The 11,980-nt window shown below is 36.7% G+C and overlaps 2 protein-coding genes across 2 annotated transcripts; one reads left to right on the top strand and one right to left on the bottom strand.

Moving 5' to 3' along the window:
- Positions 1-866: 866 nt before the first annotated feature.
- On the top strand, positions 867-3,427 carry LOC121905062. Its single transcript, XM_042423038.1, has 6 exons — positions 867-1,053; positions 1,496-1,531; positions 1,909-2,172; positions 2,260-2,499; positions 2,576-2,779; positions 2,947-3,427. Exons 1-6 carry the CDS (start codon positions 1,020-1,022, stop codon positions 3,051-3,053), a joined length of 885 nt encoding a protein of 294 aa, XP_042278972.1. The 5' UTR covers positions 867-1,019; the 3' UTR covers positions 3,054-3,427.
- Positions 3,428-8,756: 5,329 nt separating this feature from the next.
- On the bottom strand, positions 8,757-10,780 carry LOC121905078. Its single transcript, XM_042423064.1, has 3 exons — positions 10,621-10,780; positions 9,135-9,470; positions 8,757-8,944 (listed from the first exon to the last, which is right to left on the bottom strand). The coding sequence occupies exons 1-3, from the start codon at positions 10,757-10,759 to the stop codon at positions 8,787-8,789; spliced, it is 633 nt and encodes a 210-aa protein (XP_042278998.1). The 5' UTR covers positions 10,760-10,780; the 3' UTR covers positions 8,757-8,786.
- Between the last annotated feature and the right edge of the window lie 1,200 nt (positions 10,781-11,980).

Here is an 11,980-nt window from a genome sequence, read left to right as displayed (position 1 = left end):
GAGCAGTGAAAACTTTAAAATATTAATGAGATTGTTGCCCTATTGTTTTTTCTTTTTTGTCATATTGTTATCATCAATATCATGTATATATATTTTCTCTCTCTTTTCATGGGATGGGGGCTTTATTATTAATTAATTAATTTATTTATTTATTAATTTATTTATTTTATTTGTTTTATTTTTATTGTACTTGTATTGTACATGACTACCTGGTTTAAGTATGTCTTGTCTGCTTTGTCTTATTATGTGTGCAAAACCACTACGAATAAATGTTCAAATGCTACTTTAGTCCAGTGGTTCCCAACCTAGGGTTCGGGCCCCTCCAAAAGGTCACAAGATAAATCTGAGGGGTCGTGAGGGAGGAAAGAAGAAAAAACAAAGCTCTGATACACAAATCTGTTTTCAGTTTTTGGATTTTTTCTCTAATCTTTGATTTTTGTTGAAATATTGGATCATTTGAACATTAATTGAAGTGAAACCATGTGAGAACTATAGAGGGAAAAATCACTATTTGGTGGAGCTGTTAACAACTCATAGACATCTGAAATGTGACCCGACTACACACTGCTTCTTGTAAGACGTTGAAAAACCAAAACCTCACCACACTGTCCTTCACTGACTGATAGCGTGCAGCTAGACAGAGTATGTATGTCTCTTTCTCACCTCTTTCTTTTTTTCCTGTTCACTTCCTCTGAATTAAACCTCTGCTACCAGGAGATACAATGTTTAATTATGAAATCTGATTTATTAAAACCATTTTTAAACATAATAACCACTCGTCAGAATGAATCTGTGCTTCTGTTTGATTTTGGTGACAGTTTTTGTTTTATCAGTTGCATCTATCCCCCCCCCTCCCCACCGTAGCTTTTAAGTTTCATTTCTTTCATTTCTACACTAACACACTTTTCTCTTCATTGTCTATAGAGAGGAAACCACAACACTGACAGCCACAGACAGAGGAAAGTGGAGGTTTTTATATGATGTGAGCATGAATTGATCTCATTTTACCAATTAGCAGGATGGTGGAAGCATCTCTACTGTCTCTACTGCTCTGTGAGTACCTTATGTCGATGTCTGGGTGATAACAATGTAATGGGATAATGTTTTTTGGATTATGTCTGCTATAGGGCACACAGTGTTCCCCCTTTATGTGTCTGACTTTGCCACTTTTAAATATATGCATATTGTTTTTGTTAGGTGGTGATATATATGAAAAGCCATTTTTCAGTTTTATGAGGCTGTGCTAAAGATTAGCAAATTTTGTTTGAATAACTTATTCAATTATTTACTTACTTACTTACTTACTCAATTACGTATTTACTTATTCTTCTACTTAAGTTCATACTTTCTTACTTTTTACATACGTATGTACTTATTTACTTATTTACATACTAGAATACCTCTGCCAAGGCTGCATAATCCTCGAAATTAATTTTGTTAATTCTTCTTGTTCAATGTAAAAGCTCAAACCAACCTGAGTGTCATTTCTCTTTAGTTCTGAGCTCACTGCTGTGCTGCACAACAAACCAAGGTTAGTAAACTTCTTCTAACTGATAGGCTCGACCTTTTAATGAAAACCTGATAGAAAAGTTAGAGTTGACGACAGTTTTAGAATCTGGAGAGGGATGTAGTGGTTTACTAAATCAGGTAACACTATTAAAACTTAAGAGATGTCTTAGTAAACACTTTCCACGTTGCTACATAAAGGAGACACTACTTCCTGCATTGACATTGATCGTTGATCGGCCATCTTGATGCCTTTAACAGCTTAATTCTCTCAACATCTGGCTGTGAGTTCAAAGACCAGCGGAGTTGAGTTTCAGGACCTTCAAGGTTTTTTTAGTTTCTTTAAAGGTTGTTATCAGTGTGTCTTTTCACCACCACATCTCCATCCTTCTGTTTATGCAGCCTTTCTGACTCTGAGTCCCAGCAGCTCTCAGTTTTTTCAATGGACGTCTTTTTCTCTGAACTGTGAGGAAGATGACAGCTCTGCTGGAGGTACAGTAAGGAGGAACACAACTAAAGAAACCAGAGCTGAGTGTGGAGATGAATGGGGAACATCAGCTGGTTCCTCCTGTAAAATGGGTCTAATTTTCCCCTGGGACAGTGGGGTTTACTGGTGTGAGTCTAGAGAGGGAGCAACCAGCAACAGCATCAACATCACTATCACTGGTAAGATCAGACTGTGGAGTTAGTACTGATTAATGAGTGTAAGAAGCTGAGTGTAAATGATGAAATGCTGTTTGTCTCTGTGTTGAGATGGATCAGTGATCCTGCAGAGTCCTGTCCTCCCTGTGATGGAGGGAGATGATGTCACTCTGCACTGTAAAACAAAGACCTCCAACCTCCCAGCTGATTTCTATAAAGATGGCTCCCTCATCAGGACTGAGCCTACAGGTCACATGATGATCCACCATGTTTCCAAGTCTGATGAAGGCCTCTACATGTGTCACATCAGTGGTCATGGAAAGTCTCCACCCAGCTGGATCACTGTCACAGGTGAGGACGTTACCTTTGATTTCACCATTTATTTCATCGACATGTTCACTATGACCAGGTGTGATTCTCTCTGTAGGTAAACCTACAACCACAGCCCCACCCCTGGTCTCTTTGGCTCCACCCCTCACATCTGCAACCACGCCCCCTGACTATATAGCCACGCCCCCAGCCTCAGCTCCCCCCCAGTTTGTGTTCAGACTGGTCTGCCACCTAGTGGTGTTCTGTCCGTACTTCATCTCCACTCTCCTCATGGTGTCTTTATATCGACACAGGCCCAAAGGTAACACTCTGAATCATTCACTCATCTTACAGTCACTCAACAACTATCAATCAATCAATCAATCAATCAATTAATCAACCAATCAATCAATCAGGTTCCATCTGGTATAGAAGATAGACAGTTGTCTCTAACAGTTGATAGATTATCTACATTTTCGTGCTCTGCAGGAAATGACCGGCCCATCTCCATGGTGATGAACCCACTCACCCAGGCTGAGCAAGGATTGGATGATTATGACGTCATCACCTCTGTCACCACAAAGCATCACTTCTGAACTGAACAGATGTGTTTTACATGATATTATATCATTTTAAATTCTATTCTATTCTATTATATGCTTTATAAGGATGCTATCGCTTTCAGAATTGAATGTGCCACCAGCTCCTCAGCTTTGTCATTCAGAATATCCATGTGAGCGTTGGACCATCAGATGTTTTGGAATATAATGAGAACAGACAGACAAAGCTCTGCCAGCAATAATAAACCAGTTTTGAATGATATAACCTTTATTAAGGAAAAGATGACGACAGAAAGTTTGCATCTACTCTGAGTCTCTGGTGTTGAGTTGTTATATATCATTTCCCCAGTAAAGCCTTGTTGAAGCACTGAAGCTTGATGATGACGAAATGATGAATCATTTTTGTATATTAGGCTACTGTTTATAGTTCACTGTAGTGAAATGTCATTTTTTAGTGAGCCAATGTCTGTGTGCCACAAATGATATTTTTACTGGGAAATAAACAGTTGATGTTTTGTGTGACTGAGCAGAGGCCAGTGAGTATGTTAGTGTGACACAAATAACATCAAGATAAATATAAGACTTTGTGATGTTATTGAATCCCAATCTTATGGAAGCAAATAAAAATTAAAATCTTTAGCAACTAAATACTCAATGTTGAATTTGAAATACCACTGCATGTATAGTAATGGAATAGTTGCCAATTTTAAATATGAATTTTAGTCTAATTTTGGATTCATATTAATGTAAATTAAATGTCATATATCTCTTTTAAAATCAGAGGGGGAAAAAAAATCAATATGAGTTTGGTTTCAGGCAAGTTATTTTTCACAGTCAGGCTCTTATCATCAAACCTATACCCTTGTTTTAGACCCTGAGGCAGCCAGCAGTGGACTGTGGCTGCTTTACATTAAGAAGCAAAAACAAGGTGTAGCTGGAACAGAAGCATCCAGATGCTTCAAATAATAACTGTGCATTTTTGCAGCAGTGACTCTGCAGACAACAGAGAGAAGCAGCAGCAGAGTGAAACACCACACAGATTTAACAGAAGACAGCAGAAGACAACAGGAAGTTCGTCTGGGTTTACATAGCAGGATAATATTCATTCATCAGAAGTTCTAATCTGCTAGTTGAGGTTCTCACAGACCCTACATAACTTTATAATAGAAGTATTCAGTGAAGGAAGAAAACCCATTAAAACAAGTTTGGAGCTGTGTTTACTGCCAGTTTGAATCCCAATTTCAAACTCAGCAGCCGCTAAATTGTAGTTATAGAGAGTGTAATGTGAAAAATAGAGATATAAAGCAATATAGTGCAAAATGAACAGCAGTAAATACCAGCTATCTTACTTATTAATGTTCACTGATACTACTTGTTTGTGTGTGGACTCAGTTATACAGTGGTGTCCCACGGTACAGGCTACATATACACATATAGGCAATTGCCTACAGGGCCCCTTAAAGTGGGTTAGTGGTTAGCAGATCAGAAAACAGACTTTTGGTTTGGTGTTATTTCTGGTTGTGCAGCAGCCTCTGCTCTCTGTGTCGGTGTTTACAGCAGAAAGAGGCTGCAGTGGAGAAACAGATGACATGAAAGACAACATTTTACTTGAGGTTAGGACAAGTGTGTTTGTTATTGTCAGTGCAATAAAAGCTTCACAAACAAAAAGCCAATAAGAGTAATTGATCACACCTCCTGTTCAACAAGCAGAAACATGTAGAAAAGTGATGAGTAACATAAATACAACTTTTCCTTTAGCTTTTAATTGCCTGCTCAAAACTTCCTTTACAAGATGGCTGACAATCTTTTCCAACTTTTGCATTATCACAAAACTTTTATATTTCCTTTTTATATTATTATTTTATGTGTATGGTGTTTTATTTAACTTTAACTATTTTAATTGTGCTTTCTTTTAGTGCCACCATTTTATTTTTTTTTATATGCACTTCCATATATTTTGCACTTTTATCTGTTTTATATTCAAGGTTTGTTCTTTTACTGGCATTTTATCTGCTTTCAAAAGCCAAGAAGTGTAATTTATCATAACACCTGTTCAACAAGCACACACTTACAATTTCATCTGCTTTATGTATGGGCTCAGTGCTGCTTGATATATGAGCTCTAATGTTCCTATTTATTATTATTATTATTATTATTATTATTATTATTATTATTATTATTATTATTATTATTATTATTATTATTATTATTATTATTATTATTATTATTATTATTATCATTGGATATAAAGAAGTCTGGCTGTGAACTCCATGAATGGCTCCATTGGACTGTTTAAGCCCTCTGGCCTGCCACATGACAGGATGAATGACAATAACAGATCTTGGTCAACAACTTTTGGATTTATTTCTACAGAAAGAGCACACAGCTGTGAATCAAGCTAATACTGTAAGAAAAAAAAAAAAAAAAAAAAAAAAAAACCTTATAAAACTTATAAAAGCACATGTACATTTTCCAGACAGTGTAATCACGTTCTGCTGCATAAATATGCAAAAATCATCACAGCTCAGTAAGACAAGCTTGATAGAAGGAGAACCTTAAGAATTGGTTTTGCACTTAAGGAATAATGTATTCCAAATACAATCCAATTTGTTTTAGACATATTAAAAAATAATTTATTATCACTTATCCATTCAACCACTGTTCAGCTCTCGAATTAACATAAAATCAACTGATAAACTGTAGGTATCGACATGTATGTTGTTGACTGTATACATCAAAATATGGGCCTTTGGCAGAGCAGAGAGCAAAACAAATGTATTAACAGAGCAGTCGTCCCCTTATGTGTTTGACAGACAGGTCAAAATATTCAGAGTAGATAACTGACTCAGAATAAGAAATATTGAGGATGTATTAGAAAAAAGATGGACTTTACATGTTGTAAGCTTATAAGTATATTATGAAAAGAAAAAGGTTATGAACCAACTCGACCTCTCTGCAAGCAGTAAGATGTACACAGCTCCAGATAATGTTTGTAAATATCATATTTACTTCTGTATTCTTTCTTTCTTTTTTCTGTGTTTTGTTTTGCTTTGTCTTTTTCTGTTGGCTCAGCCACAGACCTGATATAGTTTTCTTCATTCGCACCATGCTGCACCAAACTGTGAACACATGCATTTCCACTGCAGCCTCCTGACTGGCCGACCTGAGACCAGGTCACTGTTCTGATCACAGCTGTGCTCTAAGCTGTGCAGAGTTTTAAAGTCTGCTTACAGCAAATTCTAATTCAAACCACATGCTCCACCCTGTAAATGCTCCACCATTTCATTGTCTCTAGTTGCTGGGAGATGCACGGACAGGCCTTTTGAGGCCATCAGGATTTCATTTTCATTTGTCAGTTCTAAAATTAATCTTATAGGTTTATGTTATTAGCACCAGTTTTAATTATTTCATCTTTGTTTCAGAATAATCATGATTTTCTCTGTCAGTTTGGTCTAAACGCAACATTACCCATGAGCCTTGGCGGCCATTCTTATGGATAAGCAGCCAGTCTGAAGCATGAATTAGAGCCGAAGCAAATTCAAAATGGATCCAAAACTATCCATGTTGATGAGATATTCTAAACATTTGTCACAAAATGTTTTGATTGTGTGACAAAAAAAAAAAAAAGACAAACTTCATAAAGCTGGTTGTACACTACCTCCCCACCAGTTTTGTGCAGGGCGCGGTAACTATGACAACTTCGGAGGTCATTTAGCTGGAGGAGGAAGAGGAGGAGGGTTTCCTGGGAAACCAGGTTATCTGCAGGTCTTCAACTCTTAAAAACAATGATTTAGGTTTCCACAAAAATAGACCTTAGAGGGTATTTAAAAGTCTTAAATTTCGTTTAGAAAGGTCTTAAATATTGTTTGGTAATGTTAATGTTTTTTAATGTGATTTCAGGAAAACCTGTCTGGAAAATCCCCAATTCTCTTGTTCTGGACCTCTGACCTTAAATGAGTTATTTTTTAATGTCTAGGTCATGAGTCATTAGTTTTATATTTTTTTATATTATTGGGAATAATTATTATATACTGCCAGAAAGTAATTACAAAAATGTGAAATAAATGTAAATAAATTGATACATATTTCACATTTCACTTAGTAAATATAGTAAATAATAAAATAATAAATAGTAAATAATTCTCAGCCTTATCATTGCTTATGGTTTTTATTGATATCTTTCATACTTTGACCATGAAACAGGTGTTAAATTGCATTATATATGGTATTAAAATATTTTAAAGTCTTAAATTTAACTTGGTGAAGCCGCAGAAATCCTGTAAAGACAAGTAGTGATGACACAGTAGTGAATGAAAAAACATAGTTATCTGTTGATTATATGTAACTGTGTGTGTGTGTGTTTGTGTCAGCAGGAGCAATATGACATCATCAGTCAGTCATTCAGTCATTAGAGATGATGATGATCTGATTAGTTCCACTTTCCAATAAAGACCAATACAGGAACACTGATGTGTGTTATGTGTTTCTATGGTTACCATGCACTCCCATATTGTTGAAACACATGCTCATCTTAAAATCCAAACGTGTCCTTCAATGTAAGCTTGTGATTTGGTGTTTAAATAAAACTTCTTACCATCACATCACAGAAAAATTATATTTACTGAGTATTTTATTCATTAATTTATGTTTAAAAAGAGTCTGACATCACAGCTTGAAATAAATAAATGTAAAAAATCATTAAATAATGAAGAAAACAATAAATAAGAGACTTTATGTGAGACTTGGCAACACTTTTTCACTCTTAACCTTTTTTTCTGGTAATTGATTTCAATGTATCTCTGCAATGAGATAATTCAGTCATTAAAACTTCTAAATTTATGTACGTGAAATTTAACCAAACAAAACTTGGGAGGCAGGAATTACAATCAAATTAAGCAACCATGTCTGTATTTTTATCTGTGCTGTAACCAGCATCCTCTAAATGTTTCTTGAAAACTGTCTCAGTTACAAAAACTAATTTGTTGTAAAGTTGTGTTTTATTAAACTGAGCAACAGGTTGTATAATTCCATCATAGGAGGACTGTAATTATTATCTGGACTGTAATCGTCTGGAAAACTTGCAAATAGTCACATGTGAGAAGCTGCTACCAGAGAATTTTGATTTCAAAATGATTTTAACAATTAATCAATTATCAAAATAGTTGGCAATTATTTTTCTGTCAGTTGATTAATTATCTCATCAGTTCAGCTCTAGAGTACAACCATGTACAATAGGGGTCACTAGGAGGTTAATATACAAACTGAGTAAACTCTTGAAATTTTATCACCACATTTACAGTAACATCTTGCAGTGGTGGAAAGTAACTAAGTACATTTACTAAAGTACTGTACAGAAACACAATTTTAAGGTATTTGTACTTTGCTTGAGTATCCACTACATTTCAAAGGGAAATATTGTACTTTCTACTTCACTACATTTATTTGACAGCTTTAGTTACTTTTCAGATGAAGATTTGACACAATGGATTATATAACAAGCTTTTAAAATACAACACATTGTTAAAGATTAAACCAGTGGTTTCCAACCTTTTTGGCTTTTGACATCTTACTAAAAGCAGTGTGTAGTCGGGGTTACATTTCAGATGTCTATGAGTTGTTAACAGCTCCACCAAATAGTGATTTTTCCCTCTAAACTTCTCACATGATTTCATTTCAATAAATGTTCAAATGATCCAATAAGTCCAAAAACTGAAAGCAACAAAAAATATTCCACAAGTTTGATTTGTTTTATTTTTCATGAGAAAAACTCTATACAACAGTTTGCGTCTCATTATCACAAGACTTGTAGTAAAATTTTAAAATTTCCACATTCAAATGTTTTCGATATTTCTTGACCAAAATAATAAATAAAAATATAAAAATGACAGAGATTACAGGCCAAATTTTGTGATGCAAGTTGATTCCACCTGAAAAACAGAAAACAGAACACAGTAGAACTGTGTGTTAGTGAATAGTGTAAACAGAGGAAGCTGTAGCAGCATGTAGCAGTGAAGTGAGGCTGTATGTAGGACTGAATAAAGAATGTATATGTCTTCATGTTACTGTGAGCATGATGTCTCATTACAAAAATCACATTATTTCTGGTAGAGACCTCACCAAACTCAGCTGAGTCTTCAGCTCTCAGGTCGATGGTGCCTAATAGGATTCTTTCACCATTCTGGAAAACGTAGCAGTAGTATTTTCCCACGAAGCTGTTGTTCATGTTTTGAAGCGTGAACACCAGGGTGCCGTTAGTCATCCGTCTGTCGTCCAGGTCCACTTTGCCCCGATACAATGGAATTTGGTTGGTCGGATCTTGGCGGTTGTCGTGGTACAGGAGGACATATGCTGATTGGTTTGAATCAGAGTTGGTCAACATCACCCCGCCGATGTTATGGATGTCACACCGATATACCAGCTCAACAGGTTCTTCAAGAACAGCTTTCTGCAACACTGGAAGACAGAGGCCAAAATCTTCATTGGAAACAAATATAAACTCAAAATACATTAGCACATGTCCTCCTATGGAGCCTCTATTGACTGCCACTATACATGGTAGAACTCTATGGATTAGTCGATTGACAGAAAATTCAATTGTTAACAATTTTGTTAACTGATTAATCACTTAAGTCATTTTATAATGTAAAAATGCCAGAAAAAATCTCTGGTAGCAGCTTCTCATATGTATATTTGCTAGTTCTCCAGTTTTCCATCAATGTAAACTCAACATCTTTTTTCGTGACTGTTTTTCAGGCAAAGCAAGTCATCTCAAATACAGGTGCAACGATTAGTCGATGGGTGATGGCACCGGTGGGGCTGCGCTCCTTCTGACATAAACAACCATCTCCACTGGCTTTAGAGCTCTGAGCTCAGCATGTGCAGTTACAAACACAGTAAATGGGTTGTATTTCGCTGATGGCAAAGGCTGCCATGCAAGGTGCCAACCTGCTCATCAGGAGTAGTTTCTAATCATTTACACACACACACACACACACACACACACACACACACACAAACACACAAACACACACACACACACACACACACACCGATGGCACAGCCTTCAGGAGCAATTTGGAGTAATAGCCTATTGAGGTTGAGGTTAGTAGCCTATTTATGTGTCATACATGATAATAAACTGAATATCTTTGGTTGTTTTGAGCTGTTGATCAGACAAAACAAGATAACATCACCATGAGTTCGAAGAATATAACACGATTTTTCATTATTTTAAATAGGCTGATGAAAATAATCGAGTCCTGAACTCTACACCGGTGTAACAAACGTCATTAGGCCTAATAGACGTAGCGGATGTGTAGGTGCTGTAATCACTGTCTGAAGAGAAGCATGCATCTCGTGACGTCACAGGTTGGTGTCAATAAACTGCATGAAGTTGGAAGTTTATTGGATGTGCGCATCTACTATACTTTTTGGTGCTGTGATATCAACCAAACGTCGGGCAAACGTTCACATAACCTAAAGTCAACTTCGGGTAGTTTTTGTCTTGGCGGTGGTGACTTTTGAAATGTTCTAAGTGAGTACAAATCTTACCTTCCATCACATCTATCATTAAATTACCTGAAACAGCGACAGGAGAACTCACCTGAAGTCGCGGCCGCGATCATCCGAATATTTACGATTGTAAATATTAGCCCGGTAAAGCCACAAATCGATTCTATGGTTTTCCTGCCGGTACACATATTCAGGACTGGTGATCGAGAACCTTCGATCGTCCCACACATGTAGAGGTATGAGCTCACCTGTTTATAGGCGTGGCAATTTCTTCTCCTTCTCTTCTTCTGATTTTAATGGCGAATTGACACCATTTAGAGCACTATCGCCACCTACTGTTGAATTACATAGTTCTTAAATTGTTATTAAACCCGTGCTTTGTAGATAAGTGAAGACATGTTTTACAATAGAACTTCCAGAATCATTTGTAAAGAGTGTTTTCAGGTCCATCTGTTCAATCCCATTATGTTCCAGTTCATTCTTAAACAGCTGTCTTTGTCTTGTATAGTTGAGACAATGAAAACAGACGTGATCCACAGTTTCCATATGATTGAAGTCATCACAAGTTCCAGTTAGATGCTTCCCGATGAGGTGTAGAGATGAGTTTAGTTTTGTGTGTCCCAGTTTTATTCTGCTGATCAGGCACTCATGTCTCCTGTTTTTCCCCTGCGGCCTTCCCTCTCCAACCTCTTGTTGAATCTGATATAAATGCCTTCCTTTAGTATCTCTGTCCCATAGCCTTTGCCACTGTGCCTTAATCCTGCTCCGTATAAAAGCTTTTGCCTCTATCATGCTTACTGCTATTGCAACTTCTACTTGGTTTCTATCTAATCCCCTAATCTAATGCCCACATACGTTGATACCCATACAAACTGTCCATCAATTCCTAATCTAAAAATTCTCTATAAAGATTGCATCAGGTCATAAAGGATATCTTTTCTGCATCTTGAAGAGGTATGCTTGAGATTAGCCAGGGCTGCACTTGAGTCTGAGCAAAGCAGTATACACAAAGGTTTGACTTCCTCTATCCATTGCAAGGCTAACAAGGTTGCTATCATTTCAACTGCATAAACAGATAAAAAATAAACAGATATATGGTCTGTAGTTCTCTTCTTCACCTTGACTTGACACCTCTGACACTGTATCCATGTACTTGAACCCATTGTGCTATTATGCTTCCTCGTGTCCTCTCCCCTCCGGTGATCTGGAAATTGTTCCCCCTCCACCATAATGGAGGATCTCCCAATACCTTAAATGTACCTGGAGGGGAAGAGGAGCAAGGAGAGAGAAGGCTCCTGAAGGAGCTAAGAACAAGGAACCACTGGTGTATCCTCTGCGGAAGTTTTTTTTTCCAGACGGCAACACCCCTTTAATCAAATGTGTTTACTGATTGGTTATTGATTGGGCAGCTGATCTGAATAAAAATTACTAGTAACTAAATTTCTAGAGTC

This window comes from Thunnus maccoyii, chromosome 10, assembly GCF_910596095.1.
Source record: "Thunnus maccoyii chromosome 10, fThuMac1.1, whole genome shotgun sequence".
NCBI classification, from domain to species: Eukaryota; Metazoa; Chordata; class Actinopteri; order Scombriformes; family Scombridae; genus Thunnus; species Thunnus maccoyii.
Note: the sequence above shows the minus strand (reverse complement) of the source record. Positions and strands in the feature narration are given on the sequence as shown.

Coding starts and splice junctions, on each gene's coding strand:
- LOC121905078 (XM_042423064.1), bottom strand. CDS start 10,759: ATGTGTGGGACGATCGAAGGTTCTCGATCACCAGTCCTGAATATGTGT. Junction 9,471..10,620: donor GATCGCGGCCGCGACTTCAG/GTGAGTTCTCCT, acceptor TCTGTCTTCCAG/TGTTGCAGAAAGCTGTTCTT. Junction 8,945..9,134: donor TGAAGACTCAGCTGAGTTTG/GTGAGGTCTCTA, acceptor TCTGTTTTTCAG/GTGGAATCAACTTGCATCAC.
- LOC121905062 (XM_042423038.1), top strand. CDS start 1,020: ATGGTGGAAGCATCTCTACTGTCTCTACTGCTCT. Junction 2,173..2,259: donor CATCAACATCACTATCACTG/GTAAGATCAGAC, acceptor CTCTGTGTTGAG/ATGGATCAGTGATCCTGCAG. Junction 2,500..2,575: donor CAGCTGGATCACTGTCACAG/GTGAGGACGTTA, acceptor TTCTCTCTGTAG/GTAAACCTACAACCACAGCC.